The sequence below is a fragment of the Muscardinus avellanarius genome, assembly GCF_963383645.1.
Source record: "Muscardinus avellanarius genome assembly, chromosome: 3".
In the NCBI taxonomy this organism is placed as follows: Eukaryota; Metazoa; Chordata; class Mammalia; order Rodentia; family Gliridae; genus Muscardinus; species Muscardinus avellanarius.
This window is the reverse complement of record NC_137788.1, coordinates 39,177,072-39,201,188: the sequence shown is the minus strand read 5'-3', so window position 1 is coordinate 39,201,188 and position 24,117 is coordinate 39,177,072. Positions and strand designations below refer to the sequence as shown.

The 24,117-nt window shown below is 40.5% G+C and overlaps 1 protein-coding gene across 3 annotated transcripts in view; it reads right to left on the bottom strand.

Annotated features, from left to right (window-relative positions):
* The window catches only part of MAST2 (microtubule associated serine/threonine kinase 2), a gene marked incomplete at both ends in the record, with an annotated part of 181,261 nt that overhangs the window by 136,516 nt on the left and 20,628 nt on the right, over positions 1-24,117 (bottom strand). For 2 of the 3 annotated variants that reach the window (XM_080690731.1, XM_080690732.1), the window contains 2 exons: positions 18,613-18,755; positions 23,948-24,095. In XM_080690731.1, coding sequence (XP_080546857.1) covers positions 18,613-18,755; positions 23,948-24,095 — 291 coding nt within the window. Of the gene's footprint in view, positions 1-18,612; positions 18,756-23,947; positions 24,102-24,117 lie in introns of all 3 variants that reach the window. The other variant, XM_080690730.1, reaches the window with a different exon arrangement.

Sequence of the window (24,117 nt, the reverse complement as noted above, 5' to 3'; positions counted from 1 at the left end):
CAGCCTGTCAGTGGAGTGGCCTGGCCACTCTTTCTGTAGGATTAATGATGATGCCTGATATCCTGAACCTCTTGTTTTTATACATAATACAAAAGAAAGGTTGATTTGTTTGGGTTTTTTTTTTTTTTTTTTGCAGTACTGGGGATGGAACCCAGGGGCATTCTACCTCCAAGGTACACCTCCAGCCCTATTTTTGATTCTTTATTATGAAATAGGGTCTCACTGAGTTGCAAAGGGCTTCACTTAAGTATTGCTGTCCAGAGAACCACAATTCTCCCATCTCAGCATCCCAAATGCTAGGATTACAAGCCTGCGCCACCACACCTGGCTCAAAAGAAAATTTTAAATTGAAGATTATGTCCAAGCTAAAAAATAAAAATAAAAAGACTAAAGAAAAAAAAAACTACTAGTCTCTAGTGCCACAAAAAATATATATCTTCTACACTGTTCTATGCAAATTCTTCCCAAATACTGAAGAGGGAATACTTCCAGCACATTTAAAAGGTCAGCATTACCCTGATCCAAAACTAGACAAAAGGCATAACAAAAAATTTACAGACCAATATCCCTTATGAACATATACAATTGTTTTAGCAAATAAAACTCAACAAAACTTTTTTTTAAATGTTAAATTATTTTGTGACCAAGTAGAATTTATGTGAGAAATGCAAGACTGGCTTAACATTTTACCCCTGGGTTCAATCCCCAACACCAAAAACAAACAAAAACTAGGTAAATTAGGTAAAAAAAGAAACCTCAACTTCATAAAGGGCACTGTTAGGATAAGCAGCCCGGTCATGCCAAAGATGGTGCCTCTCCGGCTTCTCTTCCGGACTGTGCTGGCTACCTCATAGCCAGCCAAAGGGGCCACAGGATGCCCAACAACCAATCCCCTGATAACACACTCACTGGGATATGAACCATCCAATCAGTAAATGCCCTGTACTTTGTGAGATCTTCCGCTGTGAGCAGAAGCCCCCTCCTCCCAGCTGCCTGATATAAAAGGGAGCTGGGCTGTCTTAATAAAGCTTTTGCTTGCTTGCTTGCTTGCTTGCTTGCTTGCTTGCTTGCTTGCTTATCTCTGGCCTTGGGTCTTTCCTGTGCTGACCCTTCAGGCATCTACAAAAAAAAAAAACCTAGAGTAAACATCATACTTAATGAAGAAATGTTTCCCCCTTTAAGATCATAAACAATGAGAGGGAAATGAAGGAACTTGGGAGGCTTGAGACAGGAGGGCTACAGGTTCAAAGCCAGCCTCAGCTACTTAGTGAAACTCTGTTTCAAAATTAGGAGTAAAAAACAGGGCAGGGTGTAGTGATGCACACTTATAAACACAGCATTCAGGAGATGGAGACTGAGGGATCAGGGTTCGCAGACAGCCTCAGCTACTTAGCAAGACCCTTTGCAACTCAGTGACACCCTATTTCAAAATAAAAATATTAAAAATAGGACTGGGGGTGTAGCTCGGATGTGCAATGCCCTTGGGTTCCATACACAGTACTGCCAAAAATAAAAAATAAAAATAGGGCTGGAGTGTAGCTCGGAGGGTGAATACCCTGGGTTCAACCCCTAGTTCCGCAAAAAAAATAAATAAAAAAGAAAAGAAAAGAAAGAAAGATCATATACAACGCAAGAATGCCCACTCTCATCAATTCATTCAACACTGCTCTGGAGCCCCTCGTCACTGCAATAAAACAAAAGAAAGAAATGGAATTTTCGTGTAAACTGAAAAGAAAAAATTCAACACTGTATTTTCAGCTGGGCATGGTGGAGCACACTTATAATCCCAGCATTCAGGAGGCTGAGACAGGAGGATCATGGTTCACGCCCAGCCTCAGCTACTTAGTGAGGCCCTTTGCAACTCACTAAGACCCTGTTTCAAAATAAATAATAAAGCCGGGCCTGGTGGCACATGCTTGTAATCCCAGCACTTGGGAGGCTGAAACAGGAGGATCATCCAGGTTCAAAGCCAGCCTCAGCAACTTAGTGAGGCTCTCTGCAACTTAGTGACACCCTGTTTCCAAAAAAAATAGAAAATAGGTCTGGGAGTATAGCCCAAAGGTAGAAAGCCTCTGGGTTCCATCCCCAGCAACACAAAAAATAAAATAAAATAAAATAAAATAAATAAAATAAAATGAATAAAAAAGCCGGGTGTGGTGGCACATGCTTTTGTTATCCCAGCATTTGGGAGGCTGAGACAGAAGGATTGTGCAGGTTTGAACCCAGCCTCAGCTACTTAGTGAGGCCCTCTGCAACTTAGTAAGACCCTGTTTCAAAATAAGAACACAAAATACGGCAGAAGGTGTAGCTCGGAGGTCAAATGCCCTTGGGTTTCATCCTCAGACCCACAAAAATAAAGAGAAAAAACAGAAAACTGTCTTTACTTACCAATGACATGCTTATCTACATAAAAAAATCTAATGAAATCAACAAAAAAAAAAAGCTACTAGAAGTAATAAAGTTAACTGGGCTGCAAAACATTATAATACAGAGAAATCAAATGCATTTTTTTTTTTTTTTTTTTTTTTGGTGGTACTGGGGTTCCTGGAAGCCCTTGTACCTCCGGGCTACACTCCCAGACCTATTTTTACATTTTTATTTGGAAACAGGGTCTCCTAAACCAGCGCGCGGGGCTGGCTTCGAACCTGCGCGATCCTCCTGTTTCTGCCTCCCAAGCGCGGGGATTACAAGCGTGCGCCACCACGCCCGGCATCAAATGCATTTTTGTTTGGGTTTTTTTTGCAGGTCTGGGGATGGAACCCAGGGGCATTTGACCTCTGAGCTATACCCACTGCCCTATTTTTTATTCTTTATTTTGAAACCGGGTCTCAATGAGTTGCAGAGGGCCTCACTAAGTAGCTGAGGCTGTCCACAAACCGAGATCCTTCAGGTCTCAGCTACTTAGTAAGGCTCTCTGCAACTTAGTGACACCCTGTTTCCAAATAAAATATAAAATAGGTCTGGGAGTATAGCCCAGAGGCAGAAAAGCCCTTGGGTTTCACCCTCAGTACCAAAAAAAAAAAAAAAAAAAAAAAAAAGCAACGAAGCAGAGTGTGGTGGCGCACTTATTAATCCCAGTACTTGGGAGGCTGACACAGGAGGATCACAGGTTCAAAGTCAGCATCAGTAATCCCAGAATTTGGGAGGCTAAGACCGGAGGATCGCAGTTCACGGCCAACCTCAGCTACTTAGTGAGGCCCCTTGCAACTCAGAGAGACCCAGTTTCAAAATAAAGAATAAAAAACAGGGCTAGGGGTGTAACTCGGAAGTGAAATGCCCCTGGGTTGTCCCCCCACCCCCCAGTACCGAGAAGAAGAAAAAAAAAAGCCATCATCAGCAACTTACCAAGGTTTTCAGCAAACTAGTCAGACCCTGTTTCTGAATAAGAAATAAAATAGGGTTGGGGATGTAGCTTGGCGGTAGAATGCCCCTGGGTTCAATCCTCAGTATCACAAAAATAATAAAAATATCAACGTAAGACACTCCACAAATTGACTACACTGCTTATAAGAGCAAAGCTTCACCGGGTGTGGTGGCACACGCTTGTAATCCCCGCGCTTGGGAGGTGGAGACAGGAGGACCGCGCAGGTTCAAAGCCAGTGCTGGCTTAAGAGACCCTGTTTCCAAATAAAAATATAAAAATGGGTCTGGGAGTGTAGCCCGGAGGTAGAAGGATTTCCAGGAACCCCAGTACCACCAAAAGAAAAAAGAAAAAAGGAAAAAAAAAAGAGCAAAGCCGATTCGTATTGAATGACACAGTAATAGGATAGTTATTGAAGCAGTTTCCCCCCTCCTGTACAACATCTTTTGCTTACCACTATTACATTACCTCCCTTCCTCCTGAATGCCTGCATTTTGCTAAAGCACAAACACCATCTCTTATTCTTTTGGGTGCATTCAAAGACTGTCTTATTTTTAAGTTCTTCCATGCTCTCCCTCAAGTGAACACATCCACATTCATACCTCTAATTACCATTTCATACTGAGCTCAAAACACAATGATTTACTGGCCAACCATTTGTACAGCATATAAGATACTAAAAACTTAGAGCTCTTTTTACACTCTCTAGATCTACTCTCACTCCCGTGTTCTTGTTTTATGGTCAAAAGAACCACTCTGAGATCTATCAAGTTTTGTGATTAATAAGCTTAACCTTAGAGGTTTTTAAGCAGAATATTATTATATGTTTAGTTTGAGAAAATAATCTAAAATACATTTCATAAATAAACTAAGAAAAAAGACAGGCCAGGCGTGATGGCACATGCTTGTAATCCCAGCATTCGGGAGGCTGAAACAGGAGGATCGCGGTTCACAGCCAGCCTCAGCTACAGTGAGACCCTTTTTCAAAATAAAGAATAAAAAATAGGGCTGGGGGTGTCGCCTGGAGGTAGAATGTCCCTGCGTCCCATCTCCAGTACCACAAAAAAATAAACAAAGAAAGAAAGAAAGAAAAATAAAGAATAAAAAAATGGAGCTGGGGGTATAGCTTGGAGGTAGAATACTGGGTTCCATCCCCAGTACTAAAAAAAAAAAAAAAGGATAATATTAGAGTAAATAAAATGGATAAAGAGCGATACAAGGAAAGCAAAAATGTACACAGAGTAAAGATCCCAGGCAAAGACATTTCATTCATTCAAAACTTACTCTGAGAAATTAACATACACTGATCTCCAAGACCCCTTCTTATTTATCCTATCTGCACTGTACCCTTTAACTCTGGCTATCATCTCTATATAAAAGATTCTTTCTACCTGGTGTGGTGGCACATGCCTGTGATCTAGCCATTCGGGATGGAGGCAGGAGTGTCACCAAGTTTGAGGCCAGCACGGCCAACTTAGCAAAATAAAAATAAAAATAAAAAAAAGGACAAGGAGGTTAAGTCAATTGAGTGTCCATGGTTTGATCCTTGGTACTAGGGCTGGGGGGTTGGAAGGGAGAGTCCCTTCACCCAATCTCCAACAGTAGGTAGTCATTCTCTACCACTTTGCTAATCCTAATTAGCTCTTCACTACCTAAAAATTGAGTCCTAAGTCCTCCACTTAACTTTCTACCTCCTTTACTAGTTAACTCAATGTCTCCAACATAAAGAATAAAAAATCAGGCTGGGGGTGTAACTTGGAGGAAGAATCATCTGGGTTCAATCCCCAGCACCACAAAACCAAAAAATAAACAATTAAATGGATTAATACTTCTATTAAAAGGGCTTGCATGAAGAGAAGGCCACCCCATATGCCAGTGCCTTGACCTGAGACTTCCCTGCCTCAGAATTATGAAAAGTAAAACTTCTACTTTTTATAAATTACCTGGTATCTGGTATTCTGTTATTCTGTTATTGTAACACAAAGTAGACTAAGACATCAATTAGACAACAAATTTACTTTTGATATTCTTTAGAAAATATAGAGGCCCCTACTTTTACACTGATATTCTTTAAATTCTTACAAATCATCACAAATGATAAAAATGTTTAACAGTTCAAGAAAATACACAGATCCAAATTTACTCAGGCAAAATAATAGTCTGGTTCTTTCATCTTCTGAGAAAGAATGCTCAGGCTCAATGGTAGTGCACTTGCCTGACACAACACCTGGAGGGAAAGAAAGAAAGGATGCTTTTCTGGGAGGTAGGGGGGATACTGGGGCTATTATCCAGGAGACTTCTATCTCCAAGTTATACACCCACTTCTGTTTTATTAAAACAATAATAATATGTCCCTTGCCAAGTTGCTGAGGGTCTTACTAAATTGTTGAAACTGCCCTTGAACTTGCTATATTACTGCCTCAGCCTCACAAGTACTAGGATTACAGGTGTGTACCACCACACCCAACTAGAAGGATGCTTTTGAGAGTAAGTTAGACTATTATTAATATGCTGTTCAAATCTTAGGAAATCGCCCAAATTTGTTATAAAACATTATTGTTATACCTTGGGAGGACACTAGGTGGCATTATAAACAAATTCCTATTAACAAAAAGAAAAACCAAGAGTGGAAAGAACAATTTTCAAGTTACTAATTCTAAAGCTCATACTTTATTTAAACTCCTAAATTGGATTATTCCTGATACTATTCATCCTTTCACATGTAAACAGTCATGCCCCCCCCATATTCTTTTACTTTTTCTACCCTCCCTTATATGGTGTCCTGGACCACAGCTCTCAGATAGTATCTACAGCCCTCAACAGATCTCTTTTACTCTGAACATCTACTTCTAACTGTTAAAATAATATTTAACAAGGATATATCCAGAAGCCAAAAAAAATGAAGATGGGCCCCCTAGTTCATGTCATATACAAAAACTGACTCAAAGTGCAAGAATAAAATAAACAGAAGAACAAAAAACATAAAACTCAAAAGCTGGGCGTGGTGGCGCACGCTCGTAATTCCAGAGCTTGGGAAGCTGAGACAAGAGGATCACACAGGTTCAAAGTAAGCCTCAGCTATTTAGTGAGACTCTTAGCAACTTAGTGAGACCCTGTTTCCAAATAAAGTATAAAATAGATCTGGGAGTATAGCCTGGAGGTAGAAAAGCCCCTCAGTTACAACTCCAGGACCACCAAAACAAAAAACAAAAAACTCAAAGAAGAAAATGTGGATTAATCCTTAGGTTTAGATTTGGAAATGGATTCTTAAATCCATCACCAAATGCATAAGCAACACAAAAATTAGATAAATTAAACTTTATAAAAACTAAAATTAGCCAAGTGTGGTGGTGCACATTTGTAATCCCAGCATTCGGGAGGCTAAGAATGGAGAATTGTGGTTTGCGGATAACCTCAGCTACTTAGTGAGGCCCTCTGCAACTTAGTGAGACCCTGTTTCAAAATAAAGAATAACAAAATAGTGCAGGGGGTATAGCTCAAAGGTTGAATGGCCCTGGGTTTCATCCTCAGACCCACACACAAAAAAAAAAAACTGAAATTGAGCTGGGTATATTTGGTGCGTGCTTGTAATCCCATAACTTGCAAGGCTGAGACAGGAAGATCACAGATTCGCAGCCAGCTTCAGCAATTTAGTAAGACCTTGTTTCAAGTTAAAAGAATAAAATCGGACTAGGGGTGTGGCTCAGAGGTAAAATGCCCAAGTTCCATGTCCTGTATCAAAAAAATTAAAATTAAAATTGTATGCAAAGTGGGCGTGGTGACACATGCTTATAATCCCAGTATTTGGGAGGCTGAGACAGGAGGACTGCAGTTCGCGGCCAGCCTCAAGCTACTTAGTAAGGTCCTCTGGAACACAGTGAGACCCTGTTTCAAAATAAAGATTAAAAAATAGGACTGAGGGTGTAGCTTGGTGGTAGAATGCCCCTGGGCTCAATTCCCAGCACCACCAAAAAAAAAAAAATTATATGCATCAAAGAACATTATTTAAAAAGTAAAAAGACAAGCCGGGCTTGGTGGCGCACACTACACTTGAAATCCCAGCATTTGGAAGGCTGAGACCAGAGGATTGCGGTTCGCGGACAGCCTCGGCTACTTAGTGAGGCCCTCTGCAACTTAGTGAAACTCTGTTTCAAAATAAAAAATAAAAATAGGGCAGGGAGTGTAGCTCGGAGGTCAAATGCCCGTGAGTTCCATCCCCAGACCCGCAAAAAAATAAAATAAAATAAAATAAAATAAAAAGACAACATGCAGAATGGAAAAAAAAATTTGTAAATCATACATCTGATAAAGGCCTAGTATCCAGAATATACAAAGAACTCTTAAAACTCAACAACAAAAACACAACACAATTCTTAAAAGGGGGCAAAGGATTTGAATATACATTCTTTTTTTTCTTGCGGGTTTGGAGATGGAACCCAGGGACATACAATCTCTGAGCTACAGCCCCTGCCCTATTTTTTAATTCTTTATTTTGAAACCAGGTCTCACTGAGTTGCAGAGGGCCTCACTAAGTAGCTGAGGTTGTCTGAAAACCTCAATCCTCAGGTCTTAGCCTCCCAAATGCTGGGATTACAAACATGCGCCACCATGTCCAGCTAGAATATACATTCTTCAAAAGAGAGACATAAATTGCCAAAAAACATATTTAAAAGAAGATCAAGGGGGGGAGGGTACAGTGGTGCACACCTGTAATCTCAGTACCTGGGTGGCTGAGGCGGGATTGCAGGTTTGGGGCCAGCCTCAGCAACTTAGCAAGATCCTGTTTCAAAATAAAAATAAGGCCATGGGAGGCTGAAACAGGAGGAACACAAGTTCAGAGTCAGCCTAAGCTACTTAGATCTTCTGCAATTTAGTGGGACCTTGTTTCCTTTTTTGGGGTATGTGTGTGTGTGGTCTGGGGACTGAATCCAGGGCCATTCTTCTTTTTTTTGTTTGTTTGTTTGTTTGTTTGCAAGTCTGGGCCATTCAACCTCCAAGCTACATTCCCTGCCCTAATTTTTTTTTTTTTATTCCTTATTTTGAAACTGGGCCTCACTTAGTTGCAGAGGGCCTAAGTAGCTGAGGCTGTCCGCAAACTGCGATCCTCAGGTCTCAGCCTCCTGAATGCTGTAAATATAAGTGTGCGACACCACGCCTGGCTTAAATTCAGGGGCACTCTACCTCTGAGCTACAACCCAGGCCAATTTTTTATTCTTTACTTTGAAACACGGTCTCACTAAGTTTCTGAGGACCTCACTAAGTAGCTGAGGCTGGCCTAGACCCCAGTTCCTCCTGTCTCAGCCTACCAAGTACTGGGATTACAAGTATGCACCACCACACAAGGCTGAGACCCTGTTTCAAAATAAGGAATAAAAAAATAGGGTTGGGGTATAGGTCAGAGGTAGAATGCCCCTGGATTCAATCCCCAGTAACACAATAAATTAATTAATTAATTTAAACAAAATAAGGCTGGGATATATAGTCAGAGATAAAATGTCCCTGTATTCACACTCCAGTACCACACATACATACATACACACATGCACCCATGCAAATACACACACACATATTTAATAATAAAGCCACAACTAGACAAGACTTTTACTACCCACTCGGATGGTTATAATAAATAAAAAAAAAAGAGCCGGGCGTGGTGGCACACACTTGTGGTGGCACACTTGTAATCCCAGCATTTGGGAGGCTGAGACTGGAGGATCGTGGTTCGCGGACAACCTCAGCTACTTAGTGAGGCCCTCTGCAACTCAGTGAGACCCGGTTTCAAAAATAAAGAATAAAAAATAGGGCAGGGAGTAAAGAATAAAAAATAGAGCAGGGAGTATAGCTTGGAGGTCAAATGCCCCTGGGTTCCATCTCCAGACCCACCAAAAAAAAAAAAAAGAAATGAATTACTGACAAAGATGTAATGAAATTGGAACTCTCCTATTTAGTTGGTGGGAATGTAAGATGTATAGCAAAGCAAAAGTTTGCTGGTTTTCAAACATTTAAACACAGGACTTCCGGGAAGATGGCAACGGAGCAAAACGGGGCTTACGAGCCCCGCTAACAACCAATCTCTATTACCACAGAATCGGCGCCTTTCATAGCCAGAAAACACCATCAGCAGAGAAACAAAAGATGTGATTTTAAGGGACAGAGAAAAGAGGGCTGGAAAAACGAGACACCAGAAGCCAGACCACAGTGCTGCAGCCGGAGCCACGGCGTGAAGCGGCAGGCACCATTTTGCCTTGCAGCACCAGGCTCCAGAGAGGAAGGGAACTCATAACGAAGCCCAGAAATCAGAGAGGAGATACGCCGGCCTCACGCCCAAGAACGTGGCAGCAGCACCTTACTGCTGGCGGCAGCAGCGAGTTCACCGGACGGCACCAGACCAACGCACTCAACAGCCCACCAAACTCCAGAGAGGAGCGGAGGACAGCGAGCCGAGGTGAGCCGCTGCGGAACAGCCGGGTGGGATTCGGCAGCTTTCTCGGCGCAGGGAACAGCTTAAAGCTCCCAGGGGCTGGGCTCAGCGCACCCTGCAGGGACTCAGAATGGAGTTCAAAAACAGAGAAGAAATACGCCAGCCTCACGGCCGAGGGCGTGGCAGCAGCGCCATATTGCTACCGGCGGCAGCAGCAGCAAATTCACCGAGTCCACGACAGCTCCATCTGCACACTCAACAGTGAGTCAAATTGCGGCCCCTAGAGGAGAAATCCCAGTACTGTACTCCCAGGGACTTGACCCAGTGGGGGAGTGGTGGTGGCAGAGATATTACACCATAGGAGAATGCCCAACCTGGCACCCCCCATGGTCTAAAGCAGCCTCGACTGACTCCCTGGGTCTGAGACTCTGCGATACAACCCAGAAAAGGAGTAGTGGTGACTGAGATACCACAGACTCGAGATCCGGAGCACCTTAAGTGAAGTCTTAGTGACCCAAGGGAAGAACCCAGAGAAGGCACAAACTTCCGAAATCATGGGAAAGAGGAATAACAATGGAGCAATGAATGCCCACAACCCCACAATATCAGAACCTGATAAAACAGAAATTCAGAGATTTCTAGAAGATCAAATCAGGAAAATAACTGTAGAAATAATAGAGGTGTTTCGAAAAGAATTCAGAGAGAGCCAAAAAGAGATAAAGGATGCAATTAATGAAGTAAAGACCTCAATTCAAAGTACAAACAACTGATTAGACCACATGGAAAATAGAATCTCGCTCCTAGAAGATGATCATTCAAAAAATGAACGCATGGTTTCTAATTTAGAAAAAAAAAATCCGACAGCAGGAATCTGACATTGAAGAAATATGGGCCCATTTTAAGAGAGCTAACCTAAGATTAATTGGAAGAGAGGAGAGAAAAGAAGGTGAAACCAAAGGGATTAACAATCTTTACAAGGAAATAATAGCAGAAAATTTTCCAAACATAGAGCAAGAGGTTGATACACAGGTCCAGGAAACTTATAGAAACCCCGTTAGAGAGGATCAGAGAAGAGGATCCCCACGCCACATAATTGTCAAAATGACCAATGTGGAAGCCAAGCAGAGAATCTTAAAGGAAACAAAAACAAAGGGCCAAGTGACATTCAGAGGCAAACCAATTAGAATCACTCCAGATTTCCCAAACCAAGTCATGAGAGCCAGAAGGCCTTGGAGTAACATATTCCAAACTCTGAAAGAAAACAACTTCCAGCCAAAAATTTCCTACCCAGCAAAACTTTCTATCAAATTAGATGGGGAAATAAGAAGCTTCCACGACAAACAGAAACTGAAGGAATTTATGTCTTCAAAACCAGCGCTACAGAAAATACTCAAGAGATTAACTACAAAGAAGAAATAGGTAACACACACCAGAACCAGAGAAACAAGATTTTTTTTTTTTTTTTTTTTTTTTTTTTGGTGGTACTGGGGTTCCTGGAAGCCCTCCTTCCTCCGGGCTACACTCCCAGACCTATTTTATATATATTTTTTTAATTTTATTTTATTGGTGCACTGTATTCATACATCATAGTGGGATACAAACTTTTGTAGACATACATGCACACATCGCCCAGTCAGCCCCCACCCGATCCCCACCCCATTCTCTCCCCATCCCTCCTTCCCATGCTTGGCTTAGTGGTTGACATCTAGTATTATAGCAATTTATCCAAAATTAAAAATGATAATCTCACATAACAGTTTCATTTGTCTGATACCAAGCGTTTGATGATTTAAAGATAGCATTTCAATATTTCTTTTTGCTTTTTTTTTTACTAGAGCATATTTTTTTCTGTTTTTTTAGGTGAAACTATCATATATTTATATATTTATTTTTCAGAAAAAAATCTATCCTAATATGGAATATGAATTCTAGATACCCAAAATGATCTTGAAAAAGAACAAAGCTAGCAGATATATATTTTCTGATTTCAAACCATATAAAGCTACAATAATTGAAAAAGTGTAATACTGTTCTAAAGGCAGATATATAGACCATTGGAGTTAAATACAAGCCTAGAGCTAAATTCTTCCCTATATTGTCAAGTTATTTTTGACAAGGTTTCCACGAACATTTGGTGGTGGAAATAATAATCTTTTAACTAAATATTGTTGAAAAATAATAATTACATGGAAAAGAATAAAATTGGACCTTTACATAATCCCATATACAAGTATTAACTCAAACTAGATAAAAGACCTAAATATAAATCTTAAGACTATAAACTTTTAGGAGAAAATCTGGGTCATAAAACCTCACAACATTGAAATTGGCAGTGATTTCTTGGATATGATTTCAATGGCACAGGCAACAGAAGAATATACAAACTCCCTAAAAAATAAAAGAAAATATTGTATATCCAAAGACATGTAAACAGAGTTAAAAGTTACTAATAGAATTGGATAAAATATTTCCAAATGCTATATCTGAAGGTATATTAATATTCCAACTAGAAATCCTAAAAATTAACAACAATAAAGGCAAACAATACAACTTAGAGATAGGTAAAAGACTAACATAAATAATGAATCTCCACAGATAACCAATCTTAGTTGTCTGTTGGATGGAAACTCTTGTTTCTCTGGTTCTGGTGAGTGTTACCTATTTCTTCTTTGTAGTTAATCTCTTTGAGTATTTTCTCTAGCGCTGGTTTTGAAGACATAAATTCCTTCAGTTTCTGTTTGTCATGGAAGCTTCTTATTTCTCCATCTAATTTGATACAAAGTTTTGCTGGATAGGAAATTTTTGGCTGGAAGTTGTTTTCTTTCAGAGTTTGGAATATGTTACTCCAAGCCCTTCTGGCTCTCATGACTTGGTTTGGGAAGTCTGGAGTGATTCTAATTGGTTTGCCTCTGAATGTCAGTTGGCCCTTTGTTTTTGTTTCCTTTAAGATTCTCTGCTTGGCTTCCACATTGGTCATTTTGACAATTATATGGCGTGGGAATCCTCTTCTCCGATCCTGTCTAAAGGGAGTTCTATAAGTTTCCTGGATCTGTGTATCAACCTCTTGCTCTATATTTGGAAAATTTTCTGCTATTACTTCCTTGAAGAGATTGTTGATCCCTTTGGTATCACTTTCTTTTCCCTCCTCTATTCCAATTATTCTTAGGTTAGCTCTCTTAAGATGGGCCCATATTTCTTCAATGTCAGATTCCTGCTGTTGGATATTTTTTTCTAGATTAGAAACTATGCATTCATTTTTGTTTTTTTTTTTTTTTTGGTGGTACTGGGGTTCCTGGAAGCCCTTCTATCTCCGGGCTACACTCCCAGACCTATTTTTACATTTTTATTTGGAAACAGGGTCTCGTAAGCCAGCGCGCGTGGCTAGCTTCGAACCTGCGCGATCCTCCTGTCTCTGCCTCCCAAGCGCGGGGATTACAAGCGTGCGCCACCACGCCCGGCATTTTTGGATTGCTCATCTTCTAAGAGCGAGATTCTGTTCCCCATGTGGTCTAATCGGTTGTTTGTGCTTTGAATTGAGGCCTTTACTTCATTAATTGCATCCTTTATCTCTTTTTGGCTCTCTCTGAGTTCTTTTCGAAGCACCTCTATTATTTCTACAGTTATTTTCCTGATTTGATCTTCTAGAAATCTCTGATTTTCTGTTTTATCAGGTTCTGATGTTGTGGGGTTGTGCACATTCATTACTCCAGTGTTATTCCTCTTTCCCATGATTTCGGAGGTTTGTGCCTTCTCTGGGTTCTTCCCTTGGGTCACTATGGCTTCACTTAAGGTGCTCTGGATCTCGAGTCTGTATTATCTCAGACCCCACTACTCCTTTACTGGGTTGTATCACAGAGTCTCCGACCCAGGGAGTCGATAGAGGCTGCTTTAAACTATGGGGGGTGCCAGGTTGCACGTTCTCCTATGGTGTGATATCTCTGCCACCACCACTCCCTCACTGGGTCAAGTCCCAGGAGGCCCAATACTGCGATTTCTCCTCTGTGGCCCGCAATTTGACTCACTGTTCTTGAGTACGCAGATGTAGCTGTACTGGACTCGGTGAATTCACTGCTGCTGCCGCCGCCGGTGGCAATATGGCGCCTCTGCCACGCCCTCGGCCGTGAGGCTGGCGTATTTTTTCTTCTCTGGTTTTGATTTCCACTCTGAATCCCTGCAGCGTGTGCTGAGCTCAGCCACTGGGAGCTTTAAATGCTGTCTGCGCCGAAAGATCCTGCCTGGCTGTTCCGCAGCGGCTCACCTGGCTTTCTGTAGCCGTCCGTTGAGTTCGCCGCTGCCGCCGGCAGTATGGCGCTGCTGCCGCGTCCTCGGGCGCGTGTGTCTCCTCTGTGGCCCTGCGCTCTGTTCTCAGTCCGCTTTCTCTCTGGAGCCTGGTGGTTTTTTTTGTTTTTCTGGTGATGGTGTTTTCTGGCTATGAAAGGCGCTCTTTTTGTGGTAATGGAGATTGGTTGTTAGCGGGACTCTTAAGCCCTGCTTTTCTCGGTCGCCATCTTCCCGGAAGTCCGAAACAAGATTTTTCATCCAACAGACAACTAAGATTGGTTATCTGTAGAGATTCATTATTTATGTTAGTCTTTTACCTATCTCTAAATTGTATTGTTTGCTTTTATTGTTGCTATTTTTAGGATTTCTAGCTGGAATATTAATATACCTTCAGATATAGCATTTGGAAATATTTTATCCCATTCTATCAGTAACTTTTAACTCTGTTTACATTGTCTTTGGATATACAATTTTTTTTTATTTTTTAGGGAGTTTGTATACTCTTCTGTTGCCTGTGCCATTGAAATCATATCCAAGAACTCACTGCCAATTTCAATGTTGTGAGGTTTTATGACCCAGATTTTCTTCTAAAAGTTTATAGTATTAAGATTTATATTTAGGTCTTTTATCTATTTTGAGTTAATATTTGTATATGTGTTAGGTAAGGGTCCAATTTTATTCTTTTTCATGTAATTGTTATTTTTCAATAATATTTAGTTAAAAGATTATTATTTCCTTCACCAAATGTTCGTGGAAACCTTGTCAAAAATAACTTGACAATATATGGAAGAATGTATCTCTAGGCTTTTATTTAACTCCAATAGTTTATATATCTGCCTTTAGAACAGTACTACACTGTTTCAATTATTGTAGCTTTATATGGTTTGAAATCAGAAAATATACATCTTCTAGCTTTGTTCTTCTTCGAGATTGTTTTGGGTATCTAGAGTCCATATTCCATATCAGGATAGATTTTTTCTGAAAATTAAATAAATAAATGTATGATAGCTTCACCTAAAAAAAAAAAAAAAGAAAGAAAAGATAAAAATATTCTCTGGTAAGAAAGAAAGCAAAAAGAAATATTGAACTGTTATCTTTTAGTCATCAAAAGCTTGGTATCAGACAAATTAAACTGTTTTGTGAGATTATCATCGTTAATATTGGATAAATTGCTATAAAACTAGATGTCAACCACTAAGTCAAGCATGGGAAGGAGAGATGGGGAGGGAACGGGGTGGGGATCAGGTAGGGGCTAACTGAGTGATGTGTGCATGTATGTCTACAAAAGTATTTTCTTTGTACCATTCCATTATGATGTATGAATACATTGCACCAATAAAAAATAAAAATTTAAATTAAAAAAAAAAATTTAAACACAGACCGGGTGTGGTGGCACACGCTTGCAATCCCAGAATTTTGGAGGCTGAGACGCAAGGAATGTGGTTCACGGAAGATCTCAGCTACTTACTTAGTGAGGCCCTTTGCAACTCAGTGAGACCCTGTTTCAAAATAAAGGATAAAAAATAGGGCCAGGGATGTAGCTCTGAGGTAGAATGCCCCTGGGTTCAATCCCCAGTACTGCAAAAAAATATATAGTAAAATAAAAATATGTTACCAAAAAGGCATATCATATGCAATATAAGAAATAGGGAAACAAAGTATATTTCAATATGAGATAGTCAAAGCAGACAAAGAACATCAATAATAACTAGCAAGTGTGTCACCAAACATAAATATCCAATTGGAAAGCTGGGGTCAGTTTAGTGAAAAGGAAGGAACTAGCCTGAGATGGAAAGAAAGAAATATCTCAGGAAAGAAAAGCATCTGAGAATATAAAAGGCAGGTCCCTGAGAGAAAATAAGTTTCCCCTTGCTATCCAAGAGGACTTGATTTCTGAAATCTCTCCACCATGTACCAAAATCTGAGGAATTCCTTTTTTTAATCCCTTATATAAAATGGCATAGTATTTGCACATACCCAAGGACATTCTTCAGTATACCTTAAATCATCTCTAGATTATTTATAATACCTACTACAATGTAAATGCTACGTAAATACCTGTTACACTATATTATTTAGGGAATATTAAAAAAAAAGCCTGTACATGTTCAGCATAAATTAAGTCACCAAAAGCCTAACTACCTAGTACATGAACAAGATGCAAGGCAAACAAATGTTCAAATAGCAAATGCTAGAGACACTAAAGATCTAAAAATGTCAGAAACCTACATATAAATTACATCATAGGCTATACAAAAAAAAAAAAAGTCAGGCATGGTGGTACACAAATATAATCCCAGTACTTAAGAGGCTGAAACAAGAGGATTATAGTTCAAAGCCAGCCTCAGCAATTTAGTTTAGACTGTTTCCAAATAAAAAGTAAAAACATGCCGGGCGTGGTGGCGCACGCTTGTAATCCCCGCGCTTGGGAGGCAGAGACAGGAGGATCGCGCAGGTTCGAAGCTAGCCCCGCGCGCTGGCTTAGGAGACCCTGTTTCCAAATAAAAATGCAAAAATAGGTCTGGGAGTGTAGCCCGGAGGTAGAAGGGCTTCCAGGAACCCCAGTACCACCAAAAAAAAAAAAAAAAAAAAAAGTAAAAACAAGACTGAGGGTATACCCCAAAGGCCCCTGGGTTCTATACCAAGATGCATGTGCCAAGCATCTTGGTGCATGCATGTAATCCCAGTACTTGGAAGACTGAAACAAGATTACAAGTTCGAAGCCAGTACATCAATAATTTAGTGAAACTCTTTCAAAATAAAAAGGTATGAGAGTGTAGCTCAGAGACAGAATATACCTGGGTTCAATCCCAAGTACCACAAACGCATAAACTACTACTACTACTAATGATATTATTATTATTAACACAGCCAGCATTCTGAAATACAGTCAGCACTCTGCATCTGAGAGTTCTGTATCGACAAACTTAGGACACCAGAGATCAAAAATAGTAAGAGAAGCCAGGTGTGGTGGCACACACTTGTAATCCCAGTACTCGGGAAGCTGAGACAGGAGGATCACGCAGATTGGAAGCCAGCCTCAGCTACTTAGTGAGGCTCTCAGCAACTTAGTAAGACCCTGTTTCCAAATAAAATATAAAATAGGTTTGGGAGTATAGCCCAGAAGTAGAAAGCCCCAGGGTTCCATCCCCACTACCACCAAAAAAAAAAAAAAAAAAAAAGAGTAAGAACACACACCTTGTGATCCCAGTACTTCGGCGGGTGAGAGCCAAGAATCATAGGTTTAAGGACAGTCTTAGTGACCTAGCTAGACTCTCAGCAACCAGCAAGACCATTTCAAAATAAAATATAGCCAAGCATGGTGGTGTATACTTTTAATCCCAGCATTTGGGAGACTGAGACATGAGGACCACGGTTCGCAGGCAGCCTCAGCTACTTAATGAGGCCCTCTGCAACTCAGTGAGACCCTGTTTCAAAACAAAGAACAAAAATAGGGCTGGGGCGGGGGGTATAGCTCAGAGGTAGAATGCCCCAGGATTCCATCCCCCACTACCGCAAAAAATAAAATAAAATATAGAATAGGACTGGGAAGTAGGGGCTGTGGCTTAGAGGTACACTTGGGTTAAAACCTCAGTACCAAAAAAAAAAAACAAAATAGGAAAAGAAAAAGAAATCTGCATTGGTTTAAACACATAAAAAATTGTTTTTGTCATTATTCCTTATAATCTCAGCATTTGAGAGACTGAGACAGGAGTATCATGGTTCGTAGACAGCCTCAGCTACTTTATTTTTTTTTTTTTAATAAATTTTTTTTTGTGGTATTGGCGATGGAACCAGGGGCATTCTACCTTCAAGCTACAGCCCCAGCCCTATTTTTCATTCTTTATTTTGAGACAGGGTCTCACTGAGTTGCAAGGGGCCTCACTAAGTAGCTGAGGATGGCCACGAACTGCGATCCTCCAGTCTCAGCTTCCCAAATGCCAGGATTACAAGCGTGCACCACCACGCCCAGCTAGCCTCAGCCACTTTAAATAAAAAATAAAATAGGTCTGGGGGTATAGCTAAGAAGTAGAATGCCTCTGGGTTCAATCCCCAATACCACAAAAATAAAATAAAATAAAATAGGGTGAGTAGTGTGTAGCACAGAGGTGGAACATCCCTGGATTCAATCCCTAGTACTACACATATACCCAAAAAAATATATATACATTCAATTAAATTCCAATTTAGCTGGGTGTGGTGGTGCACACTTGTAATCCCAGCATTCGGGAGGCTGAGACCGGAGGATCGTGGTTCGCGAACGGCCTCAGCTACTTAGTCAGGCCCTCTGCAACTTAGTGAGACCCTGTTTCAAAATAAAGAATAAAATACAGGGCAGGGGGTGTAGCTCAAGATCAAATGCCCCTGGGTTCCATCCCCAAGCCTGCAAAAAAAAAGAAAAAATTCCAATCTTATTCTATATTTCACTATGGGAAATCACCTAAATCCTTAAAAAAAAAAAAAAAAAAAAAAAAAAGGAAATAACACATGTGGTCATGACAACTGAGGATCAAGGATTTGTTCCAAAAGTAAACAACTAAACACTTACCAAGCCAGCAGTAAGAGAAGGTGCAGACTGTCCAAGGGACTGGTTTCTCATACGAACCAGGTTAGATGCTTCTCCTGAAGACTGCCAAGTTGCTTGTCCCACACTACTGTGTACACTGCTGGACAAAGGGAGCAGCTGCTTACCTTCAAACACAAGGGTCAGAAAACACACATGTAATTCTTGACTGATAATGAATGACAAAACACTACTGCAATGATGTCAAGTGGATAAAATCTTATTGATATAAACTGAGGTTCTTCTTTATCCTTTTTTTCTTTTTCTTTCTTTTTTTTTTTTTTTTTTTTTTTTTTTGTGTGTGTGTGTGTGTCAGCCCAGGGCCTTCTATCTCCAGGCTATACCCCCAGACCTATTTTATTTTTACTTTGAAACAGGGTCTCACTAGATTGATGAGGATCTCACTACTTACTGAGGCTGTCCTCAAACCTGAGATCCTCCTGTCTCAGCCTCCCAAGTACAGGGATTACAAGCATCTTCCATCACACCTCGCTTTCTTTATCCCTTTTTTTTTTTTTTTTTTTTTTTGGTGGTACTGGGATTCCTGAAAGCCCTACTACCTCCGGGCTACACTCCCAGACCTATTTTGTACACTTTTTTATTTGGAAACAGGGTCTCTTAAGCCAGCGCGGCTGGCTTTGAACCTGCGCGATCCTCCTATCTCCACCTCCCAAGCGCAGGGATTACAAGCATGCGCCACCATGCCCGGCTTCTTTATCCATTTTATAATCTGTAATTCTTTTTTTTTAATAGCCAAGAGATTTATTCAGGCAGGGGGGTTGAAAGGAGAAGCAGTCAGAGAGAGGGGTGGGGAAAGGAGAGGAGAGGAGAGGAGAGGAGAGGGCGCGAGCTTATAATCTTTTTTTTTTTTTTTTTTTTTTGTAATTCTTAGCTCCAAACATCTTGGTGGTGCTGAGAACTGCAAGTAGAATGCTGAAATGAATTGACTATTTTCAGTTCTCTGTAATATTCACAACATACCAATCTCCCTGACAACCAACCAAATAGCAATCTAGGAGTTAAGTTTTCTGATCCTGCCCAGCCTATTTGGTTTCTTGCAACTCAGTACATCATGAGTGGTGTGGACAAATTCTCCTAAACAGGTCTTGCCCTAAGGATTCAAAAGGCAAATAATCTGTACTGCTCTTACCAAATTCTATGAACTCAGTCTAGGTTTACTGACTGCCTTAAAATTATTGAAAGATACATCAAAGTTGCTTATAAGCTTGGCATGTTGGTACAGGCCTGTACTTCCAGTACTTGGGAGGCTGAAGCAGGAATATTACAGGTTCAAGATCAGCCTCTGCAACTTAGCAAGATTCTCAGAAACCTAGAGAGACTACTTCAAAACAAAAAATAAAGCTAGCCATTGTGGTGCATACTTGTAATCCCAACATTTGGGAGGGTGAGACATGAGGATCACGGTTCGTGGACAACCTCAACTACTTAGTGAGGTACTTTGCAACTCAGTGAGACCCTATTTCAAAATGAAGAATAAAAATAGGGTTGGGAGTATAGCTCAGAGGTAGAATACTCCTGGGTTCCATCCCCAGTACCGTAAAAATAAAATAAAAAATAAAAAGACCTAGGGGTATAACTTGGAGGAAGAATACCCCTGGGTTCTACACACACACACACACACACACACACACACACACACTTATAAAGTCTAAATGTTTAGAATCAGTAACTCCTGATGAGACACAAGTCCCACTTCTCATCTTTCTTCACAACATTCTTTACAGAGCTACTAGTGATATAACTAAAATAATGTGGTCCTATCATTTCCTTTCTTAAAACTTCTAAGCCAGGTACAGTGGGGCACACTTGTAATCCCAGAATTCAGGAGGCAGAGACCAGAGGATTGGGGTTCGCAGATAGCCTCAGCTACTTAGCAAGGCCCTTCACAACTGGGTGAGACTAAAAAATTTTAAAAATTTAAAAAATTAGGGCTGGAGATGAAGCTTGAGGTACAATGCCCCTGGGTTCTATCCCTGGTACCTCAAAAAAAACAAAAACAAAAACAAAAACAAACCACCTTCTGATGGCTACCCATTGTTTAAAAGAATTAAGCCAAACTGGGCGTGGTGGCGCACACTTTTAATCCCAGAGTTTGGGAGGCTAAGACAGGAGGATCACACAGGTTAGAAGCCAGCCTCAGCTGGCTCTCAGCTATGAGGCTCTCAGCAACTTAGTGAGATCCTGTTTCCAAATAAAATATAAAATAAGATGGGGGCATAGCCCGGAGGTACGGGCCCTGGGTTCCGTCCCCAGGACCAAAAAAAAAAAAAAAAAAAGTAAATAAAAAATAAAAAAATAAAAAAATTAAGTCAAACATTCTAAAAAGACCTGCCATAAATACAGATTATCTTCCTGCCCTCATTTCCTCCCATTCGTTTTTTTTTGTTTTGTTTTGTTTTGTTTTGTTTTTGGTGGTACTGGGGTTCCTGGAAGCCTTTCTACCTCCGGGCTTCACTCCCAGACCTATTTTTACATTTTTATTTGGAAACAGGGTCTCCTAAGCCAACGCACGTGGCCTGCTTCAAACCTGCCGTGATCCTCCTGTCTCTGCCTCCCAAGTGCGGGGATTACAAGCGTGCGCCACCACGCCCGGCTTCCTCCTTTCATTCTTTTTTATCTCCACTCACTCACTAAATTTTACTAGTATGCCTTTCACTTTCAATTGGCTTCATCTTTTTTATTTTTTATTTTTATTATTTTTTTTATTATGGGAATTGAACCTAAGAGCATTCTACACACTGTCCTACACACTGCCCCTCAGTCCTTTTTTTTTATTTTTGTCTTGAAACAGGGTATCAATAGGTTGCTTACAGTCTTGCTAAATTGCTGAGGCTGGTCTTGAACCTAGATCCTCCTTTCTCAGCCTCCCAAGTACTAAAATTTCACACATATGCCACCATGCCTGGTTAATTGGCTTTGCCTTAATCACCTAATTCACTTAAAAATTCTTCCTGTGCCTGGCAAAAATCAGTTATTTGTTTTCTTTTTTTTTTTTACTGTAAATGAAATATAATACATCTCATTTAAACAGCAATTTAACAAAATTAAAGAAAACTGAGATGTAAAAAAAGTAAAGATTAAGAAAAATTTTACTTCAGCTGGGCAAAGTGGCTCACACTTGTAATCCCAGCATTTGGGAGGCTGAGACCAGAGGATTGTGGTTCACAGACAGCCTCAGCTACTTAGTGAGTTTCAAAATAAAGAATAAAAAATAGCACGGGGGTGTAGCTCAGAGGCCAAATACCCCTGGGTTTCATCTCCAGACCCACACAAAAGAAAAAAAAAAGGAAAGATTTCACTTCAACATGATGCATGTTTCTGTGTTCAATTTTTTTTTTTTAATTTTTAAAATTTTTTTTTATTTTTTGGTGGTAATAGGGTTCCTGGAAACCCTTCTACCTCCGGGTTACACTCCCAGACCTATTTTTATATTTTTTATTTGGAAACAGGGTCTCTTAAGCCAGCGAGGCTGGCTCTGAACCTGCGCGATCCTCCTGCCTCCGACTCCCAAGCACAGGGATTACAAGCGTGCGCCACCACACCCGGCTTCAATTTTTTATAACTAGCCCATTTTACTGTGGAAAGGGTACTGGGGATTAAAGCGAGGAGCATTCTACCTCTAAGCAACACCCCTACACCCTATTTTATTTTTTACTTTGAAACAGGGTCTCACTAAGTTGCTGAGGGCCTAAATTGCTGAGGCTGGCCTCAAACCTGAAATCCTGTCTCAGCCTCCCAACTACTGAGATTACAGGAATTAAGCACCATGCCCAGTTTTACTTTTTAATCAGAAAAACGCAATATATAGCCAGGTATAGTGGCGCACACTTATAATCCCAGTACTTGGGAGGCTGAAAAAGGAGGATTGAAGGTTCACAGCCAGCCTCAGCTATTTAGTTCGGCCCTCTGCAGCTTAGTGAGAAGCTGTTTCAAAATAAAAAATAAAAAATGATAAGGTATAGCTTGGAGAAAGAAATGTCCCTGGACTCAATCCCCAATATCGCAAAAAAGAAAAAAAAATACATTTTTTTTTTCTGTACTGGGGATGGAACCCAGGGGCACTGTACCTCCGAGCTATACCTCCAGTCCTAATTTTTGTTTTACATTTGCTTTTTTTTAAACAGGGTCTCACAGAGTCGTGAAGGGCCTCACTAAGTAGCTCAGGCTGTCCACGAACCACAATATTTTAACTGAGATGTTTCAAACTTCCTCTTAAATGTACATTTACTGAGAAGCTTTTCATAAAACTCTTCACAAAAATCATAATAGGGCAGCCAGGCATGGTGGCACATGCTTGTAATCCCAGCATTCGGGAGGCTGAGACCAGAGGATAGCAGTTCACAGACAGCCTCAGCTACTTAGTGAGGACCTCTGCAACTCAGTGAGACCCAATTTCAAAAATAAAGAATAAATAGAAGCCGGGCGTGGTGGCACACGCTTGTAATCCCAGCATTTGGGAGGCTGAGACTGGAGGATCGCGGTTCGCAGACAGCCTCAGCTACTAAGTGAGGCCCTCTGCAACTCAGTGAAACCTGGTTTAAAAAAAAATAAAAATAAAAAATAGGGCAGGGTCTGTAGCTTGGAGGTTGAATGCCCCTGGGTTCCATCCCCAGACTCACAAAAAAAAAAAAAAAAAAAAAAATCGTAATAGGGGTGTGTCTCAGTGGTAGATAACTTCTCTAATGTGCACAAGGTCCTGGGACTAATCCCCAGTACCAAAAAAATTTATGAGAATGATTCTCTACTCAAAACTCTAAACAACTTTAAGCACAGCCTACTTATTTGCCTCTTTCCTTCATTCAGCAAATGTTGTACAGTCCTCCGCACTACCTGTCTTCATCTTATCCATTTCTAAAGGGAAGCTACAGTATTGACTTATCCTACCTACACACACAAACACTAGTATCATATTTCTCTTCAAAATAAGAACCACTAGGGAAAGATATACAAGTTTAGATAAAAACTCATTTGAGCATACCAATAAGGAATTAAAGCATACCAAGTACTGACAAGAATTTAAGAAAAACAACAAAAACTAGAAAAAATATGAACAAGCAAAACAATTAGCTTTTTAGTACATTGAAAAAAGAGAAAATCTTCTAAAAATTCTAATCACTGTCCTTACAATAACTCAAGAGGCTACTGCATAAAACATTTTCACGCTGTGCATGGTGGCACATGTTTGTAATCCCCATACTTGTGCCAGGGATATACTGAGGGCCTCATGCATGGCTAAGCATGCTCTCTACCACTGAGTGACACCTCCAGCTCCCACATTTAATCAAGATCAGATATTTACCTGATAGGGAACTGGCCAGGCTTCCTCTCCGCAATTTACAGTCATCCTGACTAAGTTGTCGTTGGAGTTTAGCTTTTCCAGTAGATGAAAATATGTCAGGATTACTGAGCTTCCTGAAGAGCAAGGGACTAAGTCCAGTTACCACATCCTTCAAAGAAAAAAGAATAAAG